At 35.2% G+C, this 26,544-nt stretch overlaps 3 protein-coding genes and 1 pseudogene across 10 annotated transcripts; all 4 read left to right on the top strand.

Moving 5' to 3' along the window:
- The first annotated feature begins 222 nt into the window (after window positions 1-222).
- Window positions 223-6,336, top strand: LOC132645476 (uncharacterized). Of its 3 annotated transcripts, XR_009584110.1 has the most exons (6): window positions 224-892; window positions 1,207-3,754; window positions 4,530-4,590; window positions 4,680-4,903; window positions 5,665-5,797; window positions 6,180-6,336. XR_009584110.1 is itself a non-coding variant. In XM_060362475.1 (5 exons), exons 1-5 carry the CDS (start codon window positions 778-780, stop codon window positions 5,717-5,719), a joined length of 2,997 nt encoding a protein of 998 aa, XP_060218458.1. In that variant the 5' UTR covers window positions 223-777; the 3' UTR covers window positions 5,720-6,126. The 3 variants fall into 3 exon arrangements, 2 of the variants coding, with proteins under 2 accessions (XP_060218458.1, XP_060218457.1); XM_060362475.1 differs by lacking the exon at window positions 6,180-6,336 and having other exon boundaries at window positions 223-892; window positions 1,213-3,754; window positions 5,665-6,126; XM_060362474.1 differs by lacking the exon at window positions 6,180-6,336 and having other exon boundaries at window positions 5,665-6,126.
- Window positions 6,337-6,783: 447 nt separating this feature from the next.
- On the top strand, window positions 6,784-12,130 carry LOC132645477 (putative pentatricopeptide repeat-containing protein At3g18840). Of its 6 annotated transcripts, none has more exons than XM_060362482.1 (6): window positions 6,784-9,442; window positions 9,537-9,767; window positions 10,124-10,373; window positions 10,480-10,686; window positions 10,825-11,016; window positions 11,639-12,130. In XM_060362482.1, the coding sequence occupies exon 1, from the start codon at window positions 7,184-7,186 to the stop codon at window positions 9,227-9,229; it is 2,046 nt and encodes a 681-aa protein (XP_060218465.1). In that variant the 5' UTR covers window positions 6,784-7,183; the 3' UTR covers window positions 9,230-9,442; window positions 9,537-9,767; window positions 10,124-10,373; window positions 10,480-10,686; window positions 10,825-11,016; window positions 11,639-12,130. The 6 variants fall into 6 exon arrangements, with proteins under 6 accessions (XP_060218465.1, XP_060218460.1, XP_060218461.1 ...); XM_060362477.1 differs by adding an exon at window positions 11,094-11,152 and having other exon boundaries at window positions 10,480-11,016; XM_060362478.1 differs by having other exon boundaries at window positions 9,537-9,595; window positions 9,700-9,767; window positions 10,480-11,016; window positions 11,639-12,129.
- Window positions 12,131-17,190: 5,060 nt separating this feature from the next.
- Window positions 17,191-20,791, top strand: LOC132645475 (protein trichome birefringence-like 25). Its single transcript, XM_060362473.1, has 3 exons — window positions 17,191-17,684; window positions 18,243-18,520; window positions 19,962-20,791. Exons 1-3 carry the CDS (start codon window positions 17,441-17,443, stop codon window positions 20,715-20,717), a joined length of 1,278 nt encoding a protein of 425 aa, XP_060218456.1. The 5' UTR covers window positions 17,191-17,440; the 3' UTR covers window positions 20,718-20,791.
- Window positions 20,792-22,212: 1,421 nt separating this feature from the next.
- On the top strand, window positions 22,213-25,627 carry LOC132644390 (katanin p60 ATPase-containing subunit A1-like; annotated as a pseudogene).
- The last annotated feature ends 917 nt before the right edge of the window (window positions 25,628-26,544 follow it).

Raw genomic sequence — 26,544 nt, 5'->3', positions numbered from 1 at the left:
AATTATTTATTATGTATATATAATCAATGTTGAATTCTCTTTAGCTTCTTCGTGTATTTATTTCTTTGTATTTTGAACTCCGTTAGTAAAATTTTCAGCTCCGTCATTGACTATGATCCTTTTTCTTTTAACAAATTAAAAAATCCCACGTAACAGAAAAAAGAAAAGCAAAAAACCTTTGGGTCCATTCATAAACCAAAAAATAACGCGATTTATTGACTTGGTGCGATTTTGTTTGGCAGTTCTATATCGACTCTAATTTGGCTTTCCGTTAATCTCGAAAGTATCACTATCGTATGAAATCTGAATCAACATTCAAAAAAAAAAAAAGAAAAAAAAAAAGCATTTTCTTCATAGTCCGTACACTCGTTTCTCTCCCAAATGTGAAACAAAGAACTAAAGAAAGTAGAGGTATCTGCAACATACCTACCTACAAAGATTTTTACTTTATTTTTAGCTCCTACCAAAATACGTACTTTTCTACTACTATAGATTCCATCTTTGAATTTTCTGCAAAACAACCCCCTTTACATTCTTTTCTTCAGATGCATTCTTGTAAAAAGACATTAATGACAGCTAAAGAACATTGAAAAACTTGGTAATGTTTTCTTCTTGTTGGGGTTTTCAAGATTGTTTCTTTAAGACCTTAAAATGTGTGAACCTTGTTGAGAGTTAAACGGTCATAGTAGATACTTTTTTTTAATAGAGGCAAAGGTGTTTGTTTTGGTATGATTTTACTTGTTGGGGTTTTCAAGATTGTTTGAAAGACATCCTCAAATGTCTGAACAAGCGAAGGTTCGTTTGGTTCGTTGCCCAAAGTGTGAAAATTTGCTACCTGAGCTCATTGATTATTCTGTTTACCAGTGTGGTGGTTGTGGTGCTGTTTTACGAGGTACTCTTCCACTTCTTAATCTTTCCTTCTTTGCATTTTTGGTTTTTTTTTTTTTTTTTTGGTTAGTTTCATACAAGAAAGAGTAAAAAACAATTCTTGAATTTTGACTTGTTCTTCAAGTTGTGTGCTTTCATTTTCTTTGACTGTGTCAGCAGCCCCCCCCCCCCCCCCCCCCCCCCTCTCCTCCTCTCCACCTTATTATGTGGTCAGATTGAAAGATTGATTTGTTTGCGTTAGTGGTTTTTCTGGGTCTTGCTATAGTTGAAGTCTTCTGAGAGTGCTCCTTTTTTGTTTTTTTGCCTTTCTTATTGAAGTTACAGCTAAAAATAAAAATGGGGAGTTGAATGGATTTGTAGAAAAGTCTGAAGAAGAAACTGTGGTAGGAATTGTAGAGAAGCCTGAGAATTTTGATCTTTCAGCAAAGAAACTTATGAATATGGATGATGCTTCCGGGTATGATGTCAAGTCAAATACTAGTTCTTTCAGCACAAGGGAGAGGAGGAGGGCTTTGCGTGATGCACCTGAAACTTACAGGTCTAGTTTGGGGAATGTTTCTGATAATTGGACTAATGAGGATGACAGGATGATGAACAAGACTAATATTGATGAACAAAGTCAAGAAAAAATGGCCAACGAGTTTGAACCCTTCGATTCCCAAAGTGGAAAAGAAATTGAAACTCGAAGAACAGGCCGAGTGCCATCCTGGAGAAGTAGGGAGAGAAGTGAGTCAGAGTTGTTGCCCAGGGCTAGAAGAGTTGATCTTGAAGGTATGAGATATTTATCCTCCATTAACTCAGGAGAGGGTCCGGTGGGCTACTCTTTAGGCTCAATTTATGATAGCGATAAGAGGTTGTACATGAAGGATATGGCTGGGTTCAATCAGGATGACCAAAGTCAAGAAAACATGGTTAATGAGTTTGAACCTTCCAAAACTCGGAATGGAAAAGAAATTGAATCTCAAAGAACAGTCCGATCTCCAGATTGGAGAAGTAAGGAGAGAAGTGAGGCAGAGGTGTTGCCCAGGGCTAGAAGAGTTGATCCTGAAGGTATGAGGTACACGTCCTCCATTAACTCAGAAGAGGGTCCATCTGGCTACTGGTCAGGTTCAAATTATGATAATGATAAGAGGTTGTACAGGGAGGATGTGGATGGGTTCAGTCAGGTTGATTGTCCAATTGATGAGCGAGCAGAGCTTTTGAGGAAGTTTGATGAGCTAAAACAGAAGCTCAGTCGGTTTGGTGATGTCTCTGAGAAGTCTAACGAAAGAGTCCCACTTGAAAGGAGGACGACTCATCATGAAGGTTATGGAAATCCCGTTGATCGGTTTCCTGAAAGCTCTACAAGGATCATGAATAGAGATATGGCACAAAATCCTGTTTCTGGTGAAAGACCTCCTCTGTACCTGAACCAATACAATGCGCCCTTGCCTTTTATGAATGTTGATGACATGGCTGGCGGTGGATTTTATCCTCCTAGAGACCATATGGGATATGGAGGTCCTCGAAGATCCCAGTTGCTTGGTGGAGATCCATACCCATTGCAGCCATCTTGGGCCCCTTTTCCTGGGCAGTCAATGGGCAATGAAATCCCACTTTCGGATCCTTATCGACGTTACCCGCCTCAGACTAATCCTCATCATCCATCTTGCAATTGTTTTCACTGCTGCAACGTAAATCAAATCCGTAGTCGAGGTCCACCCACTGCTTTTGGTGAGAAAAGTTTCTCTAACATTTCGCAGAACCCAATGTTGTACCATCCTCAAAGTAGTGGTGGATTTGGTAAGCAAGATTATAATCCTCGAAATGCCAATCCTCTTCCATTGAAGCCGCAGATTCCTCAATCACAAATGGCTCATTCTGGTGACTTGAACTCTGCTGTAGGTGGTTATGGTCGTCGAGTTCCTCCCAGGGTACAGCCTAGCGGACAACTATGTCTACCTGTGGCTGGTGGAGCCCCATTTTTAACATGCTTCAGTTGTTTTCAGCTGCTGCAATTGCCTAAGGAGGTTTTTCATGGAGGTAAAAGGCAAAAAATGAAATGTGGGGCATGTTCTACGGTTATGGTTATTGCAGTTTCAGGCAATAAACTGGCTGTTTCTATTGATGAAAGAGTGGATAATAGCACTGACAAGATGGGTCATCAACATAGAGTCATGTTGAATGAAGGCAATCGATACTCCAATGGCCAAACAAACCGTCCTAGCATGACCTTTTCCTCTGAAGATTACGATACTTCTAGATATGATTTCCATGCAATGGATCAAGAACTCAGGTCACTGTCAACAGGCCATGGAAGTTCCATTAAATCTGCCGAGATGAGAAGCCTTTGTTCTACATCTTCACGCAGTTCAAGGGAAGAGGACGACCTCAATAAAACTGCTGCAACAATGGAAAAGTCTGACTCTCAGCTGCCAATGAAGGGTAAAGAATCTCCACCGCCAGCTGGTTCACCACTGCAAGAATACTTTGAGTATTCTAACAAATATCATGTTGCCAACTGCCTGGATCATGGAAGCAGAAGTACACGCTCAGATGCAGAGAAGCTGATGCAGAAAAAGACTACTTTACAGCAAAACTCCACTAATGATTTAGCTGTAGCAACTGAGATAGACATACCATCCAATGAGTATGGTAACACTGGCTCGTCTTTAGGGTCTGGTGAATCTAGTAAAGGAGACCAACTGAAAGCCACTAAAGATTCATTTTTCTCTGGCATTATAAAGAAGAGCTTTAAAGAATTCAGCCGATCCGATTCTACCGAAGGGGAAAAAGCCAATACTACAGTTAATGGGCATCTTATACCAGTTCGGTTGATTAAAAAGGCAGAAAAGCGTGCTGGACCAATACAACCTGGACATTACTGGTAAGTGACCCGACCTTCAATCATTCAACCTGTTCATTCTTTGTGCTTAAACACAAAGTCTTTTACTCTCTTACATTTATCTTGTTGCTGATATAGATGTAGAAGGCCAGAAATAGCATAAGTGACTATTTTATATATCTGTTTGTTTATTTATTTATTTTAGATTTTGGGGGGCAGGCATAAAATAAAGCTATATAAAACTCTAGTTTGCTTGGTGAATATTCACAAGAGACTATGCTTTTCCTCAAGTAAAACTTTGTCAAAAAAAAAAAAAAAAAAAAAAACCTTTATAAAAAAAATAATTAAAAAAAAAAGACTAAGCTTTTCCTATTTAATGTACACAAATTTGTAGAATTTCATTAACCAAGTTATAAGATAAAATCCATCTATAGGTATGATCGTGCAGAAGTTGCAAGGTTACACTGAGAAAAATTACGTGAGTAAAATCTTCAGCATGGAACCTCTTGGAAGCAATACCCCTACATGCATATACCACTGTTGTTTATGAGATACTGAGGAAAAGATTCTAAATATCTAGGAAAGAACTCTAATGTAGTATTGATCATTTGACAGTGTACATGATTGGTAGTTTTAGTTATACTTGAATTTGTAAGATGGTAAGATGGTTCCTATTTTTGATGGTTCAGTTCTGTCTATTGGTCTACTATTATTCAGCTGCAAAGATTCCCTTTTACCTTATCCTGTACCTCATTTTGGTTTGTCCTAAAACCACATTTATGAGTATATTGCTTCTTGACTTAATCTCCTGTGATAGGTATGATTTTCGAGCCGGATTCTGGGGAGTGACTGGTGGTCCTTGTCTGGGCATTATCCCTGTAAGATTTACTGTTTCCCACAGATACTTTTAGCCTGTGTTCTCCTGATTTTGTTATGCTTTCCCATACTATAACTATTCTTCTTGCAGCCATTTATTGAAGAATTTAATTATCCCATGCCTGATAACTGTGCCGGTGGAAGTACTGGAGTATTTGTCAATGGGAGAGAGCTTCACCCAAAGGATCTGAAGTTGCTTTCGAGTAGAGGTCTCCCAGCTGAGAGAGACAGGTCTTATATTCTTGAAATTTCTGGCAGAGTCCTTGACGAGGACTCTGGTGAAGAGTTAGAGAGCCTGGGGAGACTTGCTCCGACGTGAGTATCAATTCTATGATGGTTTAGATTTTCAATAATTCTTTCTCTTGATCAATTAAATGTTCATATTGCTCCGTAAAGGTTCATGTTGCTGCCTCAGTTGGTCAAATGACCCCTGGCCTACTTTGTGTTAGCTATCTACACTAACATGCACGTTTGAGAAATTACATATAGAAACCACAGGCAACACAAACATGCTTACTGACCGTCTCCCAGACACCTTACAGTTGGGATCAATGATTAATATGAATTAACTGATGCACTCTTTTTTCTAGACTACGACAACCTGATACACTGCTGCCTTAAGATATAGCTACTACCTATTGTTGTCTTGGTCGTTGCTCCTTATTTCTTACTTCGACCTTTCATATTTTATGAATGACGCTTTGCAAGCGAAAAATCCTAGTCTATCCTTCAACGTCATGGCACATGCATAGGTCCTCTTCTCATAATGGCTAACTTGTCCTGAACTTCATCAACCAAAAAGATAGGTTTCTGCTATTCCGCCGTTCCACTACTGCCGTGGAGAAAATGATAATGAAATTATTGGTACCATTAGCTGGCATGAATCTTGGATGTTTCTTTTGCTAAATCGCTTCACTATCCTCACTAAGCCTTGGATTATGCCTACTTTTGCTTTTGCTGTAGACGTTTATATGAGTCGTGCACATTTTTATGATATTAGCCACTTCTCATAGTTATAGAACATTTTGAATTATATTTTGATTTCGAGCTGTGCTAACTAAACACTTCTTTTTCAGCGTTGAGAAAGCAAAACATGGCTTTGGCATGAGACCTCCAAAAGTAGCAGCATAACTATCATAAAAAAGAGTTTGGCCTTACTTGGAGGTTGCTTACAGTATACCGAAAATCTGGAGCTGTAGTGCCTGACAGGTGAATGTTAGTTATTGTGAAAAAGACATGTAAAATGAAACTTAGATTATTTTTATTTTGTCTCGTGCCAGTGAGAAATTTGTGTCTATTCTATCTACTTTGTTTTTCTGTGTCAATGTAAATTCATCAAAATGTAGTTGCTGTGTTTACTTCTGTAGCATTAAAGAGAAGTGGGAATTTTGTGTTTAATTCCTTTGCATTGTTAGCTTTCTAGTTTTATTGCAGAATGTTCCGTCTATATTAAAGCAAGATGTTTCTAGTACTGATACTTTCATGGGGATTTAGTTATTAATCTCCATTGTATGTTTTAATGTTATTTCTTTTAGAGATTTTCAATAGCAGAAATTTATTTTGTCTTTCTTTTTTTCTTTTAAATGTTTAGACATGGCAGTGTGTAGATATGACTCCTACACGAGTGGAACTATGGTTTATGCCAGCAAGGGGCTAACTAGTAGCTATGCAGTCCCAGGCCGGGATGACCAAATTCTTTCAAGCCATATTTTTACAAAATTCATTTTCACTGTATCCTCCATATTTGACCAATGTTGGAACCAAACAAGAAATTATAAAAAGATAATGTTTTACGATATTTTCACATTTAAAATGGGAAAGAATATATTTACAAGTCTTAGCTAAAGGTCATTCGGTAGTACGAAATTAAATTTCCATACGATATGATACGATGATAATAAGCGATTAGTCTCCTTCTAAAGTTTATCACCGTGAATACAAAATTCAGTTGCCATACAATTTGATGTGCATATTTCTCACTACATACGTAAATAATAGTAGTAGGCAGACATAACTATTACAGTGTATTCGGAAAAGATTATTAGGTGAAAGCAGAAACTGCTATTCCATTAGTAAAGAACGCGAGCCCTGTAACATTATTAACACAAGCTTACGAGTAAGCCATCATATTTGACAGTCTTTAACCGTCATGTACTAAGAGAGTGTTTGACTAAGCTTATAAATTGGTTAAACTGGCTTGTAAGTATCTTTTTAGCTTATGTATGTATTTGGTAAAAATTAAAGTGCTTATAAGCCGAGTGTTTATAAGTCAAAATCAACTAAAAGTCATACGATAGCCATTTTCAACTTATGACTTTTCAGATTATAAACACTTTTGGTTTGACTAAGTATTTTATTATGTTATCCTTAATTGTGTATTTATAAAATAGATTTCTACACTTAAAACTGCTTTTCCGCACTTAAAAGCCTATCACTTATTTACAATCGGGCTCAACAAAACTCATATAGAGCCCGTTTGGCTTAGCTTATAAGTTGCTGAAGATAGCTTTTCTGAGTGCTGGACTGACCAGTTTATAAGTTATTTTGTGCTTAAAATAAAGAGAATCCTTTGTTCTATGACTAATAACACTCACAATGAAATCACTGTTAGACTGCGTCAAATTTCAAACCCATATCATTAAATCCGGTCTAACCCCAACAATCATTGACGTCAACCATCTTATCCACATATACTCAAAGCATTCTCTTATTAAAGATGTCCAAAAACTGTTCGACGAAATGCCTGAAAGAAACGTTTTCACTTGGAATGCTATTATAAACACTTATGTTAAAGATAGAAACTTTGCTCAAGCAAGAAAACTTTTTAATACTGCTCCCTTAAAGGATTGTGTCACCTACAACACAATGTTGTCTGGTTATGTCAATTGTGAAGGATTTCAAGATCAAGCAGTTAGATTATTCGCCGAAATGCAATTTGTTGACAAAGTATCTGAATATGCCTTGACTACTATGGTTGGTTTAGTAACAAAGTTGAGTCTTTCGTTGTATGGTAGGCAATTGCATTCATATATGTTGAAGAGTGGGAATAGTATAAGTAGGTATGCACTGAGTTCTTTGATTGTTATGTATTCGAAATGCGGGTGTTTTAAAGATTCTTGGAGGGTCTTTGATGGATCTGATGTTGGGTTTGTTGACACGGTTTCGAAGAATGCTATGGTGGCAGCTTGTTTTAGAGAAGGTGAATTGGAAATGGCTCGGTGTGTGTTTTGGAGTATGCCACAGTTGAATGATGAAGTTTCTTGGAACACAATGATTTCGGGTTTTGCCCAAAATGGGTATGAAGAGGAGGCCATCGAGTTGTTTAGGAGCATGGTGGAGGAGGGATTTTTATGGAACGAACACAGTTTTTCTAGCGTTATAAGTGCTTGTTCTGGCGCGAAGAATTTGAAACTTGGGAAGGAGATTCATGCTTTGATATTGAAGGAAGGGATGAGTTTGAATCCATTTCTTAGCAGTAGTTTGGTTAATCTTTATTGCAAGTGTGGTCTCTTGGATTATGCACATTCTGTTTGTACAACTACTCAGAAAGAGAACCCTTTTGCCGTTACACCATTAATTGTAGGATATTCTGGAATGGGTAATATGTTAGAAGCAAGAAGGCTTTTTGACTCATTGCCTGATAAGAATCATGTTGTATGGACTGCTATGATATCTGGATACGTGAAAGCGCATCAATGTGAAGATGCTTTTCAGCTTTTCAGAGAATTAATTACACAGGAAACAACTGTTCCTGATGAGCTGATCTTTATAAACCTGCTTGGTGCATGCGCCATACATGCAACCTTTAATTACGGAAAGCAAATACACTCCTATATACTGAAAACTGGCACTGCAATGGATACTAAGTTGGCAAATTCAGTGGTTGATATGTACTCAAAAAGTGGAAATGTAACATATGCACAGAGGGTTTTTCAATTGACTGTTGATAGAGATTCAATCCTTTACAATAGTATGATAGCTGGTTATGGTCTCCATGGGTATGAAAATGAAGCTATTCAGCTTTTCAGTGAGATGACAGATCGAGGTTTCCAACCTGATGAAGTCACATTCCTTGCCCTTCTATCAGTTTGCCGGCACCGTGGATTAGTAAAAATGGGAGAAAAGTATTTCTTTTCCATGTCCAAAGATTACAAAATATCACCTGGAACTGACCACTATGCAAGTATGATAGATTTGTATGGAAGGGCAAATCAACTTGACAAGGCAGTAAGATTAATGGAAAGTTTGCCTGTCGAACCAGATGCTGTAATTCTGGGTGCATTTCTAAATGCTTGCAAAATGAACAGAAATGCTGAACTTGCAAAAACTGCAGAGGATAAGCTCTTGCTAATTGAAGGAGGGAACGGATCTAGATATGCTCAGTTGGCTGGCATCTATGCCTCGGAAGGGAAATGGAATGAGATGGGAAGGGTAATGAAAATGATGAGAGGAAGAGAAGCCAAGAAAACTGCTGGTTGCAGTTGGCTATATGTAGGAGACACAGTTCATACCTTTATCTCTGGTGACAGATCTCACTCAGACAATGATGCCATATATACTATTTTAGGATGTTTGATCAAAGAATTAACTAAACTGTCAGCCACTATATTGTTAGAAGAAGAGATGTGCACATTCCGTTGATTAATGTCGATTCAGATCATTGACTTACTTCCTTTTCTATTTATGTGCCTTTGGCTGGAGGGTGGAGCTCTAATCGATCATGTCCATCCTATTCCCTTGAGTTTTTTGGTTATACAAATGGAGATGAGTTCACAGATATTGTTGGGCGTACAAGTTTGAGTAAACAAATTTCGGCAAGCTTTACAAAGTCATAGATTTTCTGATGTTATTCCGGTTTGTTTCCTGGCATTCAAAATCCTTAATTCTGATATGGTGGGTTATTCGTTGGTGTTCTTCCTATTAAAAGCTTTCCTCCTGAAAATTGCAGGTTCTCAGTTGCAGCTAAGTGTAAACCAACCATCTAGCGCTCGACTAAAGATAAAAGGGGTAAATAAAAATACCAGATAGAACTTTGTCTGCTGTGAGTTGTCTGCTGCCTATCGCTACCCAATTTTATACATGCATGTTCTAATTTATGGCCTCTTTGCAAGGTCCTGAGGTTAAGGAGAAATTATGGATCACAAATGTTCAGACTGGTCTTTTCGTGTTGTCGTCTCAGGTTCGTGTATGCTTCCATTTCATTCAAGATTTGTTCGACAATATACCCCATTAAAAAAAAGACATGTCCGAGATATGGGCATCAAGAGGCGTCTCTTTTAAAATGTAACTGGCTACTGCTAGGCTAAAGAAGTTGTGTTGTCTCTAAGGAGGTAATTAAACCACTATACACTTACGACAACAACATACCCAGTATAAACCACTATACACTTAAGGAGTTAATTACCTGTTTACCTGCAGAGCTAAGCAGTAGTGAATCGCTACTCATTTCTTTATGCATGTTTTCAATGTGTCCATCTACATACACATGCACTCATGTAGATTATGGATTAGTAACTTCAGATTTGATCTATGCAGAGGAAAGATATGGTTGAGTACTTCAGAGAGCAGCTTTTTGATTTTGCCTTCATTGCTAATGGATGGCTTCAATGTTACGGATCTCAATGTGTAAAGTGACCTATCATCTATGGGTATGTGAGCCGTCTGAAGCCAGCTACTGTCTTATGGTCCTCAACAGCTCAAACCATAACCAATAGGCCAATAAAGGGAGTGCTTACAGGCCCTGTCACCGGTCTCAACTGGTCTTTTGTTAGAATGAGCAGCCAAGGTAACTTTTTTTCCCCTTCTCCAGTTTTTAAATTTTACAAATAATGTGTAATGAGCTCATTGTTGACAACCTCATCTCTGTTACTTCCTATAAAATCTGCTACCAGATTGCTTTGGCCATTAGGGATGAAATAGAGGATTTGGAAAAGGCAAGAATCGATGCGATCCCAATTGATGATATTTCTTTGAGAGAGGCTTGCCTTGAGAAGTATGAACATGATTCGACTTGAAGTGGGTTGTCCGCTGCTTCAGAACACTACACAGCTCCCGTTTTCTCATCTTGTTGGAACTTCTTTTAACTGTACATGCTTGTAGTGAGTTTATCTTTTGTGACTGGCAAATCCACACTCTTATGGGCTACTCAAACTTCAATAATTTTATCCACTCAATCACCATAGATATTGATCTGATCACTATTGAGAGCTATGGACTGATGGGAAGCTAGTTTTCAGGAAGGGAGTGAAGTATGGAGCTGGTGTTGGCCCAGGGTCTGTGACATCCACCCTCCAGGAATACTGTCCATGTAAACGATGCATATAGAACTAGCAAAATGCTTGCAGTACTTGACATCAAACATCTTGCTGTCCTAATTGTGCAACGATTGATGTGAATCAGCGTGCAGTGCTCTTCTATGGTGTTACGTGGTAATTTTCTCATTTCATCTTGGTTTGTTTCTCTAAGCTCAACTTGCTCTCACTAATCTTTTAAATGGAAATTGAAGATTGTGTGTTCATAAAGAAAGAAGAGATATTGAAGAAGAGAGAAGAAAGGCCAGCTAAGGTCGGTTCTCTTCCTTATTGAATAAAATGTGAGAAGAAAAATGAAAAATCAATGAAGAAACTCTACTGATGTTCTTATTAGTCCTTGTTTTGGATTATATGCTTGCAAGGCCCTAATATGAGTGTTGTTTCATGAAAATACAGATTGTAACCTATATATTTTTATGATACCTTCATGGATGTGATCCTTACTTTTATGATTTTTGTTGTTGTTAAGGTTGTGTTTGTATGTCTCCATGCGCTCAGGTACTTTTGTATGTCTAGAGTTATTTGTTATTTTTCTCTAATATCTGTAAGAAGTTGCTTTAAGATATTACTGATATAGCGACAGAGTTTGTTACACTGTTGATCTCCTTTTATATCATGATGCAAATGCGAGATCATCATCATGTCATGCCATGATCATATAAAAATTTGTCAAGTAAATTCATTTAGTGAATTGCTCTCTTTCCTTAATTCATTATTTCTCTCATTTTGTGGTGTTTAGGTGTGTCTGCATACTGTAGATGTGCTAGCTTCTATCTGCTTGAACCAGATCATTGACGCATTTGTATAATGTCCTGAGAAGTTAGATGAAATATGTTATCATGGATTCATCAGCTCGTGATCAACTAGTACTCAAGTGGCGGTGGGCAAACAAAGGGACATGCAATGGCAATTTAGAGGATGTAATAGATATATCCCATTGGAAAATATCTTCTCGAGTTAAATCTTTTATCTTCTAACTGTGCAAACAATAAGAACAACGATGCCATACATATGCACAGGCATCATTCATCTAGTATATTTACCAGTCTTAGCTAAAGATCATTCGGTAATAAAAAGAGGTCAATTCCATATGATATGATGATAATGATTGATTATTCTTTTCTATAGCGTACCACCCTATACAGAATTCTATTGCCATATCCATACGATTGAGGTGCATATTTCTGTCTAGAATACGCAAATTGTACTAGTTGGGCACTAGAATTATTTGTATACAATAATAGTTATTTCTTTATTGGGGTAAGATTATTGGTCCATGAGTTTACTGTAGGGCAAAACTGCTACTCCATAAACAAGTTAATTGGACCAATTCAATGATTGCTGATGTCCAATATAGCCGTACAGGACAAAGAATGAGATGAAGATAATAAAGAATGAGGGCCCCTTATTAGTAACACAAGCTTGTGGGTAAGCCATCAAGCTAGTAGTGTGCCTAGGGGCTAGGTGGCCTTCAAATGGGCTACATACACCATTACCATATCCTGAATCTGAGAGAAGTAAATTAGATCTTGTTTAATCACTTCTAACCAAAGATGAACTGAAGTTTGATCACTAATGTGGTTGGGTCAGGGGATCTTCTGTTTTTTAATTTTCTATTACGTTGAGGGATCAGAAAAGTAGAAGTGTGTTTTTTTGTTTTGGGGTAACATTACTAGCTTCCGTTTGATCATAAATTTTGGAAGTGTATTTTCAAAATATCTTTTCAAAAATCTTTGTTTAGCCATAAAATTTTGATAGATTTTGAAAGAAATCTTTAAATTCCAAATTCTAGCTCAATTATGTTTTGGGGCCAAAATCTACCCTTTGGCCTTTTTATATTTTTTAAAAATTACCCAAACTTTTGTATTTTATAAAAGCCCCCATCTATTTATGACCCAACTAATCTATATCTACCATGTTTCCCCATTAGTCAAGAATTCTTCAAAACGTAAGAATTATTTGAAAGCTTGAAGCTATCTCCTAAGCAGTCACTATTGTATTATATCATTGCCTGAAATGTCCAATAACTAATTATTGAGTTTCCATTTCCAAAGATGTCTTACATTTGCACAAATTGAAATGCAAAAAACAGTATGATTCAACAACGAAATTACACAAATTGAAATGCATCCAACAAGAAAATTACAAAATTAGTAAAATAAGAGCATTGAAACCAAATTCAACAACAAAATTAAAACACACAGGAATAATTTGGGATTAGCAAGTATGTTTGTTTGGTATAGTTGGATATTCTTGATAGTTTTTATAACTTAGGGGTACAAGTCATGTTTTTTTTTTCTTTTTTTTTTTTAAAAGAAATTGAAACATGTTTTGAAAAATTATGGCCAAACACATTTTTGAATTTGAAAAACTTCACCAAATCATTTTTTTTTTTGGAAATGTATGACCAAACGCTAGCTTCATTTATTAGGTCTTTTTCATATGTTGTACTTTCATTTTACTTTGAGGTAACTCTAAATGCTTAGACACAAAATTGGTATTTAGGTAGTGGAGTAATGCAAAAGGGCTTTTGTGGAACATAAAAATAATCCTTTAGACTCACATAAATTAATAATATTTCAGTGGATTATTTTGAAGCTTTGTTTCCCTTAATTTTGAAACACAACAAGAGACTTGCCACTATAATCTAGGAAAAAACTTCTCTTTGATAAGCTATAGGGGAGTTCAAAAAGGATCTGTCGTAGATAGAGACTTCAACTTGTTTGGGTTGGGAGGGGGGTGGGGGTGGGGAGTAGGAGGGGGAATATAGCCAAGTGGATTGTGATTCCACTACGTGCGGATTCAATCCCCGTCGTTCGCCCATCGATAAAAAAACTGTTTGTTTTAGAGACAGAAGACAAATCTATAAAACATTTTTTCTGCAGCCAATTGGATCAAAGCAGTGGATTCTGAATTCACCACGTGCCGAATTAATTCCCGTCGTTCACCCATCAATAAATAAACTGTTTGTTTCGGAGACAGAAGACAAATCTAGAAAATATTTTTTCAACAAGTCATGTCGAGGCCACTACCAAGTAAATTGTCATATCAAAAGTTAAATGCGTAATCTGCTTCAGGTGCAATGCTCCTTAATGAGGTCCAACCACATTTGAAATTTATAGTTAAAAATTTAAAGATATAAATTAGAGTAGGGAATTTGCTGAAAAATAATCCTAGATAATAAGGAAAGGCAAGAAAGCTGACAAATATCTTTTACTTTGTTGGATTTATTTGTGGGAATAAGGATGTCTTTATTCCCTAATAAAGTAGCAAGATTTGCCTAGTCAATTACGGTAAGGTTAAGGGTGGGTGGGGCGACACTTTAAGTGTCGGTTTAGAAAATGTAGAATGTATAAACAGATTAAATATGGATTACCATGGTTTAAGTAAAATTTAAATCCCAGGTTCTTATAATTATCATTCAAAATCCGATTAAAGATTAAAACACCCAATTAAAAGATTGTAAATAGGAAAAAGGTAGGAAAAGAAAGGATCCATTATGATGAAAACTAATTGAAAGTATTAAATCAATGGATACATGTAACAGGTTTGGCGTTAACTTCTGTTTTATGTGCTCCGATAATCAACTATTTTCTCCGTCTCAATCTATATAAATATTTACATAAGTTTAAAAAATAAAATTGACTTCAAAATATTTATATTGTTATAAATTATTTTATTAAAAATAAAAATAAAATTCTAAAAACAAATTATTTTATTATAAAACATATGAGTTTTCCAAGGACAGACTAAGAAAATTGCAACTACTAGAAATGGAAACATTTGTTTATTTTCTTCGTGCTCTGTTCGCCCAACATGAAAAGATAAGCTTCAGCTTTGGGAAATGGAACAGTTGAGACATTTCCATTGGTTTTCTTTGAAGGTTGCAAGAAAATGACAGTGTGGTCCCCCAGATTAAGCTATGATTAGTTTTTGCTTTCTCCTTTGCTCTTTACACATTTTTTTTAAGCTCATGGAGAGCATTTTATTCATCTTAAAATATTTGGGATAATACATTTAGTAGGCGTTTGGTTATGAAAATCAAATATTTTTCACTTTATTTGGTATTTTAGAGTTGAAATTGAAGATGAAGTTATGTTTGGTTATAGTTTTAGCAAAGAACATTTGATTGTTTGAATGTGTTGAAAGTGAAACAAGTATTTTGGTGTTTTTCAAATCTCAAGTTGTATTTGAAATTTTCATGACCAAACATTGATTTCCAAATAAAGTGAAAACGTTTTCTGGAAAAAAGTGAAAATTTTCATGGCCAAAGAATCCCTAATTAATTTAAGTTGAGGGAATCGAGCTATTTTCAAAAGTCCTAATCATCCTTGAAATATAGTGCATCTAAAAACGGTTATTTGATGATATTTTACCGTAATCTTGACTCAACTTCGTGGGTCGATATAGACATAAATAAATATAATGTTATCAAAAAGACAGTTCGGTGCGCATTCCTCGTTAACAGAGTTCAGGGAAAGATCACACTCAAGAAAGTGTAATGGTGACAACCTACATTAATGCAAGCATTAGTGGAATATAATGTTTCTCCATACCATATATTATATTTGACTCACACTATTTATAAAAAAGTAAGTATATAGGATCAGTCTTAAGTACCCCTTCACTCGGTAAAATATAAATGCTTCTTGTAACAAAATACAATTGTTATGGTCATGTTTTGTCCTGATATTTATTTGTTATTTCAGTTAGTACCGACATTACTAACTTGTATTCATTGAATACAAGTTGTCATTTTCAAACCCAAACCACCTTATTCTTAAGCTAAGCTTCATCTTAGTCCTTAGATGACAACCAACCAAGAAAAATGTGAGAAAAGGACAAAAGAAAAGAGAAAAGGCAAAATATAGGCTAAAGAATTTCCAAAGCACAAGAATAATCCTCACTTTCTTTGCTTTTCCTTTTTGCATTTAACATGTTATTGCCTATGGGCCGGCTCAAAGATCTTTGCGGCCTAAAGTCTTTTTTTTACGGGTTGCCCTTCATTTGGGGTGGTCTTTGATTTTTGCCCTTCAAATTAGTGGTCTTTAAGTATTGCTCTTCGCCTAACACCCTGAGATTGTGGGTTCGAATTCCAGCTCAGTTAAAAAAAAAAAATTGCAAGCCAAAATTTCGCTAGGTAGAATTTTTACAAATCTGCCCATGTAAATTCTTCCTTAAGACAGAATTTGCATGGGCACAGGCAGAATTTCTGCCCATGCAAATTCTGCTTGAAGGGCAAATTTTAAAGACCACCATTTGAGGGGTAAAAATTAAAGACCACCTCCAGCGAAGGACAATCCTGCAAATTGGCAGCCTAAAGTCAAATTTTGAAAAGAGGCTTTAAAATATATATTTTTTGAAAAAAATTGCACATATATTTATTGAAGCCTATATAATTAATCTAACTGTTTTAATACTTTCAATATGATCTTTCGGTCTACTTATGACAATGATTTAAGAGATAGACTAGATATACTTTCTTTTAAAACTCTACGTCGCTTAGTAGAAGAAGAAAATAATGAATATATACGTAATACTACTCCAAATAATGACATAACTTTCGTACAAGAATTAATTATGTCACAATGTATCAAATTTAAATTATGACAACCATATAATGTGAAAATAATCTAGGATTTATATCAAGTAGTTTTTTTGTACTCCTCGAAATTTTTTCTTCATACCAATCTTTAAAACGTACTTTTTTTTTTGCATCCAAAAGACCATTAATAGAATCCTGTTTCAAAAAATAATACTCAACTGTTGAAATCATCAATTAAATAATTTTTTCTATATAGTAGTTTTGTAGTACTTTTCTATTCAAAGTATTTTTCTCAAAACAAGAGTAATTCATTGCTACTAAAAAAGAGGCCTTCACAATTGAGGCGCCTAAGGCCTGTGTTTTAGCCGCTTTATGCTAAAGCCGGCTCTGTCCCTATGTCTCAATTTATACGACACATTTTTCTCTTTAGTCAGTTTAAAAAAGAATGACATATTTTTTTATTTGACAATAATTTAACTTTAAATTTTACATTTTATTTTTAACGAGATAATCTATAACCACACAACTATTTTGATTTGTTTTAGAATACAAGATTCAAAAATCATTCAAATTTATGTCCAAAAACACATGGGAGTGGAGAATTTTCTGTAAAATCCTTGATCACATTTTAGCACAGAACACACAATGGTGTGCACTGTGCACCATGTCACTGTTAAAGTGAAGCCCACTTTATTTCCTTCGTAACCTTCTCTCTTTGTACTTTTGTTCACGTTGCCTAATTTCTAACGACACCCCTTCCATTTCTTTTTTTTTCTTTAGTTAACAGTTGGTTGCCAAAAATACTCAATTTTATAAAACCTTTCTTTTTTGCATTATTATTGCACCATCATCTTCTTCTTTTTCCTTATCTTTGTTTTTTATTTTTTTTTATTTTTTATCTTCTTCTATTTTATTGTATGTTGCAGAGACCTTAATATACAAGTACTCCTATTATACTATTCCGTCTTTGTGACAACAAGAGCAAAACCAAGAACTATGAAGCCCCTGAATAGCAACAACGTTATGAAAAAACAATTTTCCTTAGTATTTGTAAAGTTTGCAGTTTGTTTTCTGTTGTTGGGTCTTGCATATCGTCTGTTCTTGTCCAATTTCGAACAGTTTTCTCAGATTGAAGTGAATGATATAGCTCTTGCTTCCAACAACACATTGCCACCACAGGTGACTGTGACTGAGCCTCCAATGACCGTTGATCTTCCAGAAAACCGAACTTTGCAAAATGGTTAGTTAACATTCTTCTTCTTCTTGTTTTTTTTTTTGTGGCCATGCATGAATGAATGGCCAGTTCTTGTAAAAATTAATTCTTGCAAGTTGAAAGATCCCCTTTTTTTTCCTACTTCTTGAATTTTGTAGTATCATATCAATGACGTGGGTAATTTTGGTTCACTTCTCTGCATTCTGTGATTAATTTTGTGTATTTTGAGTTAGAGGAACAAGTCTTTCATCAATTTGTTGTGGAACCCCTTAAGAAGAGGAGAAACTGAATATTCTCCCTGAAATACGGATTAATTTAGTGGGATAACATTGGACAGGGGACATTTGTTTCTCTTTTTGGGTAAAATATATTGCGGATAGCAGATAATAATTTTGTTCTAGTTTATGACATTTTCTTTAGCTGATAGGTAGAGATTCTAGTGAATTTTAGTATGTATACAGTACACTACTACCACACAGAAAAAGGAACAACTTTGAATAAATAATTAGAACTGCACTTTGAGCTGAGGTTACTGGTGTATGAGTCCTTACAAACTGTTTCTCTTTTATTTTTTGTTGATTACAGGAAAATGTGATTTATTTATAGGAAATTGGGTTCGAGATCCCAGTGGACCAGTTTACACGAACACCACTTGCGATACAATTGAATTTCACCAGAACTGTATGAAAAATGGGAGACCTGATACTGAATATCTTTACTGGAGATGGAACCCAAGAGACTGTGACCTACCAAGATTTAGCCCTAAGAAATTCCTCAATTTGATGCGGAACAAATCATTCGCCTTCATCGGTGATTCAATTATGCGCAATCATGTGCAATCATTGCTTTGCTTACTCTCACAGGTGCATTTCAAGCTCAAAATAAAAAATAAAAAATAATAAAGAGATATACTGGAACTAGCTGCTCTGTTGTTCTTACATGGACATGGTAACTGCAAGCGTCATGACTTAGTTGTTTTTCTCTTAACTACTTGCTAACATCAATAATTGCCCTTAAATGGTCAATGTGGATAACAAATCAAATAAATACGTAGAAGCTTCTTGTGGCTGTTAGTGTATTTCACTGAAAATTTGTTGGACCCTCATGTTTTATTAGCTTAGCTAGCTGGTGACTTATCCAGTTGTATCTCACAAACCATTATTAGGATCTTGTGTATGAGGTGGGCAGGGCTTGCATATTGGGTTTATCAGTAATGTCACTCTCAGTTACATGGATACTGGTCCCGCAAGCCAGCTTGTAAAGTTTTTTTATAGTTGTAACATTTGTTTTGAAAGTTGTTAGTCAGTTAATTCAAACTTAGTTTCAAACCTAACTAGGTGAGCATTCAAGACTATAGCTCAAGTTTCGCTGTTGTTATATCGTCTTTGACTAAGAAAATTAGATGGCCTCATCATTATCTCATTGGGATTTGTGCAAAATTTGACTGATAAGTGCTAACAAAATGATGGAATAGTTTTACAGTGATTTTTTGGACCTTTGAATCCCCTTTATAATTCTCTGTTTTGTTTACGTAATTTGTAAGAGATCACAGACCGTTTTGCAAAGGAGATGAAACAATAACCTTTTAGGACTTGATCTTCTCAAAATCTGATATTTAAAAAGAATAACTCCTTAATGGTTGGTTGTAATAGAGAAACAAGGAAATGCCCTAGTAGAAATTTAAATTATACTCACCTATTGCGTCTCCGATAGAACCCTCGTGTAAAATTGTCCTAGTCTATAGGCGGCTGGCTGAGCATGCTGATTCTTTCCTTAGTAGTACTTATTTTACTCTAAAAATATCGGTGACTGATTATGGAATTTTCTTTATGTATAAAATCAGAGGCTGCTGTTTGGAGAATCTCCATCGCGAATCAGTAAATAACTAAATATAATAAACATCATTAATCAGCATCAAATATATCGATATTTCCTACAGACCTCTGAGTTCTTAGTTGCCTGGGACGTTTAGTTGGCAAAGGGCAAATACTCTGAAGATCACTTAAACCACCCCAAAGGTTTTCTTATTACTACGAGGGGTTTTCATAAATCAGAATTGCCTATAAAAAAGAAAATATTGTAATTTGATATTGTTGAGTAGTCCAATTGCTCTCTTGTACAGAAGCTTCATTCACCAGATAAAGTCCATGTCTTTTCATTTCCTTTGTTGTTTATTTACCTATTCTCTAATGAGATCTTTATGACTTTTAATAGTCTTGCTAGATGCAATTCATAAAATGTTGTCATGTTGGAAACTGGAAAGAGGTATAGTTTCTAATTAACCATGTTTACATTATCATGCAGGAGGAACAAGGTGATGCAGTCTACCATGACAAGCAATATAAAAGCAGAAGATGGTACTTCCCAAACCATAATTTTACTCTTTCGGTGATCTGGTCACCTTTTCTTGCGAAAGCCACTGTTTTCGAAGATAATAATGGAGTTTCAACGGATATAACCCAGCTTCATCTTGACAAACCAGATGATGTTTGGACTCAACAATTTGACAGTTTTGATTATGTATTTATTGCTGGTGGCAAATGGTACCTGAAATCTGCAATTTACTATGAGAACAATTCCATCGTTGGCTGCCACTACTGCCCTGGTAAGAACATTACACAGGTGGGATTTGAGTATGCATATCGCAAAGCATTGAATTCGACTATGAAATTCATCACGAGTTTGAAGAACCAAGTGTATACATTTTTTAGAACCACTACTCCCGATCACTTTGAGAACGGTGAATGGAATACAGGCGGTTATTGTAACAGAACAGGGCCTTTCAAAGAAGGTGAGGTTAACATTGGTTATGTAGACGAGGTAATGCGCAAAATTGAGTTGGAAGAATTCGAGAGAGCATCTGAATTCGGGTTGAACATGAAATTGTTTGACACCACCTTAATTTCACTGATGAGGCCAGACGGGCATCCCGGAGTGTACAGACAATATCAGCCATTTGCTAAAGAAAATAAGAACAAAAAGATCCAGAATGATTGTTTACATTGGTGTTTACCTGGTCCAATAGACTCGTGGAACGATATAATGATGGAAATGTTGTGACATTAAATTTTTTGATCTTGCTCCCACAATTGTAATTGTTCACCTGCAAAGATGTTACAGACTATTTCTCACCATTGTTTCCTCTCAGAGTAAATATTTTACCACCAAACTTCAGATTGTACCTAGTCTTTACTGATAATAATCCATGTTTGCAACCATTGCAACAATCACTTTTTACTATCGTTTCTAACACAAAAGTCACTTAACTTTGAGTATACTAACACAAAAGTCACTAAACTACTTTCCGGTATCACTAAACCACTTTCCGGTATCACTAAACCTATTCACGGTGTAAGTCACTAAACTACTTTCCGGTATCACTAAACCTATTCACGGTGTCACTAAACCACTTTAAGGTGAATAAATCATCTTTTACTTTGAAAAAAATTTCCAAAAAATTAAAAATTACTTAAAAAGGTACGACCCGACCCGACCCTACCCAAAATTAATTATTACTCCCTCTGTCCCAATTTATATGATATAGTTCCGATTTTGAGTCAAAACAGTTTAATTTTGATCGTGAATTTGGGCATGTGATCTTTAAGTTTTTTGAAATAAAAGGTACATATTTGGAAACTAAGTAAAAAATACTATGAGTCACGATAATTGACAATTCAAAATATTTAAAACATATATGAAAATATTACGGTCAAAGAAACACTTGTTTGAATCTCTAAATCCAAAAGGTGCACTACAAAAAAATGGGTAATTTGTGGAGGTTGAAAGTTGCAATTCGATGAGGTTTTAACTTCCGCTATTTGCTAAAGGAGGCTAAAACCTCTGCGAATTGTAACTTTCAGCCTTCGCAAATTATCAATTTTTTTGTATAGTGCCACATAAAATGCGACGGAATAAATTTTTTGTTGAATCTTTTTAAGTAATTCTTAATTTATTAGATTTTTTTTTTAAAAAGAGGGTAAAAGATGAGTTATTCACCGTAAAGTGATTCAGTGACATTGGTAAGTGGTTTAGTGATACCGGAAAGTGGTTTAGTCACTTTTGTGTTAGTATACTCAAAGTTAAGTGACTTTTGTGTTAGAAGCGATAGTTAAGTGACTTTTGTGAAAATAAGTGATACTTAAGTTGATGGAAAACAGGCATAAACAGCGGAAGCAAATAACCAGGATCGAACTGACATGTAATATAGACAACACATAATTGTGCTTTTAATCAAACATAAAATCAGTACTTATATTTTGAATCGTGACCGCGACCGCAAATCAAACCTTCAAGCATCCATGCGATCTTCCTTTAGTTCCACGGTCTGCAGTCTTTTGCTATGTATCCTAACTAGCCTTTGGACAGTGAATACTTGTGTGGGCAAGCATTACGGCTCAGGAAAAAATCTACCTCTTAGGGTTGAAAAACATACTATATATAACCACATTTTAGGGTGCAAACCCTAGTCCAAAACGTGTGGCCTTGCTTTTCCCCAAAGAACATTATTTTCCGAGTCCAAGAATAATTAGGCATAGCAGGGACCACAGATTTAATAATGAGGCTTCCAATTGAGGTATTAATTCATAATATGGATGAATTAATCCTACCACAATAAATTACAATTTATTCCACTAAAAAACTATAATTGCACTCCTGAGTTCAATTTCGAAATCTTTCATTAAATCTTATTTAACTCCCCGTGTTAAGATTACAGATACCAATCAATTAAATTAAATTAATGACAATTTAATTCATTGACTAATTGAATCCTTTATATTTCCGCTTAACTTGTATCATGTGACAGATACAAAATCCACCTGCAGGGTTTTCACATGAGACTTATAAGCATCCATAAAGGGGTATCATCAATCTCAAAGTCGAGACATGGATTCTATCAACTAACTATTATTTCACAAATGTATTTTGCCATTATCCAATTTACCAGGAATACATAGACCCGCAATTGAGTCGTACCTTTTAATAAATCAAAATAATGAACAAATCACATTGATCGTAATAATTATATCAAGATTAAGAGTATAAGTACATTATAATGAACTAGAGAATTTGTTTTATAAATTCAGTACAAAAACACTTATATCTACTTGGTCCGTTCAATACATACAAAATGTACTAACAGAAGAAGACGGAACTATACCGTTCCCATAATGAAGATATATTATATAAATCTTGTGCTACAATCATACCGATGGCTTTGTCCAATTTCCATCTTAGATTGTGAACACAAAGTTTATACTTACACGAACCGATGATTATTTATATCTTCCGTGTATAAGCTAAACTCTATACACTAAATCATCTACTATATAATTAAAGAACAAACATACTAGTACATGATCTATTGAACTCTTTATTAAAATTGAATAAATAATCGTTCTATAATAAATATTATATCTAAACACATGGTTAATAGTATATATCCCAACAAAGTGACTTTTGGGTTAAAAATGATAGTTAAGTGACTTTTGTGAAGAAAAAAAAGTGATAATTAAGTAACCGTATATGAAATTTACCCTTGCAATATGCATCACAGAAAAATTCACATGCTTGGCTTAATGTCAATTCCCAACATTTTGTTATTAATCCCACTATGCATAAACACTTGCGCCAACTTCTTTTACCTTTTCAACATATTTCAAGATTCAGCACAAGTCCTTTGTTCTTTTCCAGAAATGTGCCCTCAAAGTGGTATATCAAAATTTGCTCCAGTTAATGTAAATTCATATATACCTGGTTTGTGGCGAGACAAAATAATCATGGTGGCTATCATCACAATTCTTCCTCCTATTCCAAGGTTCCTCCGAAGGTATTAGCTTTTAGTTCTTGTACTAGTAGTATATTTCTGGTTCTGTGGTAAGTTATTCTACGTTTATCTGGCTTTAGATGCGTTAGGGATAGTTACATAGCACTCAACTTTTGTTGCACCAAAGGCACTAAACTATTTATTGTAACGAAAAAATCACTTAACTTTGCTGAAATATCACAGAAAGTTGGAGTACTAAATTATTTTCTAACAAAAAAATCACCAAACTTTGCCTAATAATCACAAAAAATCACTGAAAAAATGTGTAACCAACAATTCATTAAACTTTGCCTAAGTATCATATAAAATATCTCTTTTGTTTCTACTATTGATTTTGTGATACTCAGACAAAGTTAAGTGGCTTTTTGGTTATCAAAACTAGGTAGTGACTCTCGTGGTACTTAGGGAAAAAAAATTGAATGAATTGTTTTGTTATTTTTTTTTTAAAAAATTGTCTTCAGTGCAATAAAATAAAAATTGAGTAATCGTCTAATTCCTATATTATTTCAGCTACCAATATATCGGATATTCCTTACTGATTAGAAACTTGTGACCTTGGGACTTTTGGGGTTCAAACTTTCCTAATTTAATAGAGGGGCAGATGTGAAAATAATTGCTAGGGCCCAGTTGCTCACATTAACTTTTCAGAAACTTTGATGTACATTATTTATATAGTCATTTTAGAGGGTCATGCTAAGAAAAATATGAAAGAAGAAAGTGATATTTGCATATTGGATAACTTCATAATAATTAATAAATCGGCCTTCTCATATTGTATGAACATGCATATAATATAGTGGAGGGGCACTAACCTAATTTTCGTTATAGGGAATTGATTACCCCTTTCTAATTTTTGTACAAGCATTAGATAAATCAAATCTTAGTTATCTATCATGAATGATTAATTACACCTCTTTTTCCCTTAATCGTGTAATGTCATAGTCATAATTAATCACTATTTTTTTTAGTGTCTTTATATTTTAATTAACACTAGAGAATTAGTCAGCTATTAAAAAGTCAGAAAGGGACAATTAACACAAGTCATAAAGGACCTGATCCTAAACTGGCTGCTACTCTTGAAAAGGAAATCTTGAATACTAATACAGGAGTGAGATGGGATGATGTTGCATTACTGAATGAAGCAAAGAGGCTTTTACAGGAAGCAGTGGTACTCCCACTGTGGATGCCTCGATATTTCCAGGGAATCAGGAGACCTTGGAGAGGAGTTCTTACGTTTGGTCCTTCTGGCACAGGGAAAACACTCTTGGCGAAAGCTGTTGCTACAGAGTGTGGGACAACATTTCTGAATGTTTCTTGTTCTTCCTTGTGTGCAAAATGTACGGTGAGAGTGAACGATCGGTACGATGCTTGTTTGATATTGCCCGTGCTCGTGCTCCAAGTACAATTTTCATTGATGAGGAGATTGATTCTCTTTGCAGTGCCAGAGGGGCTTCTGGAGAGCATGAAATATCCCGAAGAGTGAAGTCTAAACTTCTAGTTCAGATAGATGGGTTAAACAACTCCACTAATAATACTGCAGGCAAACCGGTTGAGGGTCTCAATCGTGGTTTAACAATTTTCATTGACTGGTCCATTTCTTGTGTAAATTTGCAGAAATGGTGCAAAGCGTGTGTCTTGCTTGAGGGTCTCAATCGTGGTTTACCAAAGTTAGGCACTGGGCGAAGTCGAGGGATCAATAGCGAACATAATACGAATATGAAACAAGCTAACGGAACACACAAAGCAAGCAATGTGGAAGTTTGGACTTCTGAATTTTCATGTGGCTGCATAAATCATTGTACGACTTCTCAGTGATGGCCGTTGCAATCTTTGGTTCGGAACATCTTAAATGAATTGCCTGAATTAGGAGTTCCATTGCATCTATGTAGCTTAATGTATTTATAGAGGTTGAAAAGAGCCTCCTAATTTATCCCGCAATTTTTCAAAAAACATTTCAAACATGTTCTACTGGAAACTGATGTACTACAGTTTCTCAATGATCCGTACAATTAGTTGACTATATTCCAAATTCTGAAAATGTGGGCCCAAATGAGCTTCACCTGCTAGGAAACAATTGGCTGGTTAATACAAGTTCAAATTTCTTTTCCACATCACCTTTGGGGTCGTTTGGTTAGAAAGATATTAGTATTAGTTGCGAGAGAATCTATGTATTATTTTTTGTAAGTATTATTATGAATTAGTTATGAGCGAGTCTACATATTATTTTATGCAGATATTAGTTATTCATACATTAGCTATTGCACCTTTTGCCTTGAACTCCCTCATAACTTATACATGTATTAGTTATGTAGATTTTTAAATTGTAAACCAAACACCGTATTAATTTTATACATAAATAGTTTACCTCATAACTAGCTACCAAAAAAATATTACTTATGCAGAATTTTAATACATGAATAACTTACTCGTAACTGGCTACCAAACAACCCCTTAAATGATGCCAATACTTGCTCGGTGTTTATGATAGCAAATACCTTACTGAACAAATACAAGATAGTGATTGGAATGAAATTGAAGGACTATGTATTTTTTAGAAAATTTATATATTGCAACAAAAGCATTTTCCGGTCAATACTATCCTACAATTGCACAAATGTTATTTTATATTTGTAGACTTACAAAACTATTTGCGGAATGTAGAGAATCAAACGAATATGAGGAAGCCGTTGATGAAATGATTTTCAAATTTAAAAAGTATTTTTTTCTATTCCCGATATTTATTTGATTGCTTGTATACTTGACCCGTCTTTAAAATTAAGAAGTGCTCAGGGACTTGTTGAAAAATTTATTTACAGTTAGATATTCCTCCTAATGAACATCCAAATGTTGAAGAGTGTAAACATAACATAGAATTAAAAGCTAAAATAATGTATAATAATTATAAATCTGCGGAAAGTAACGTCCTTCACAAAAGAATAAGGCTACATTTGGCAATAGAAAATTTGATAGATCAATGGATGCTGCATGGCTTGGTATTGCTAATACTCAAAATGAAAGTGATCTTGAATCTTATCTTGATCAGAGTTTGGAAAACATCATTAT

Source organism: Lycium barbarum, chromosome 6 (assembly GCF_019175385.1).
Source record: "Lycium barbarum isolate Lr01 chromosome 6, ASM1917538v2, whole genome shotgun sequence".
Taxonomy (NCBI): domain Eukaryota; kingdom Viridiplantae; phylum Streptophyta; class Magnoliopsida; order Solanales; family Solanaceae; genus Lycium; species Lycium barbarum.
The sequence above is the reverse complement of the archived record's forward strand: the minus strand, read 5'-3'. Positions and strand labels throughout refer to the sequence as shown.

Coding starts and splice junctions, on each gene's coding strand:
- LOC132645477 (XM_060362482.1), top strand. CDS start 7,184: ATGAAATCACTGTTAGACTGCGTCAAATTTCAAACCCATATCATTAAA.
- LOC132645475 (XM_060362473.1), top strand. CDS start 17,441: ATGAAGCCCCTGAATAGCAACAACGTTATGAAAAAACAATTTTCCTTA. Junction 17,685..18,242: donor AAACCGAACTTTGCAAAATG/GTTAGTTAACAT, acceptor TGTTGATTACAG/GAAAATGTGATTTATTTATA. Junction 18,521..19,961: donor TGCTTTGCTTACTCTCACAG/GTGCATTTCAAG, acceptor ATTATCATGCAG/GAGGAACAAGGTGATGCAGT.
- LOC132645476 (XM_060362474.1), top strand. CDS start 778: ATGTCTGAACAAGCGAAGGTTCGTTTGGTTCGTTGCCCAAAGTGTGAA. Junction 893..1,206: donor TTGTGGTGCTGTTTTACGAG/GTACTCTTCCAC, acceptor TTCTTATTGAAG/TTACAGCTAAAAATAAAAAT. Junction 4,904..5,664: donor CTGGGGAGACTTGCTCCGAC/GTGAGTATCAAT, acceptor CTTCTTTTTCAG/CGTTGAGAAAGCAAAACATG.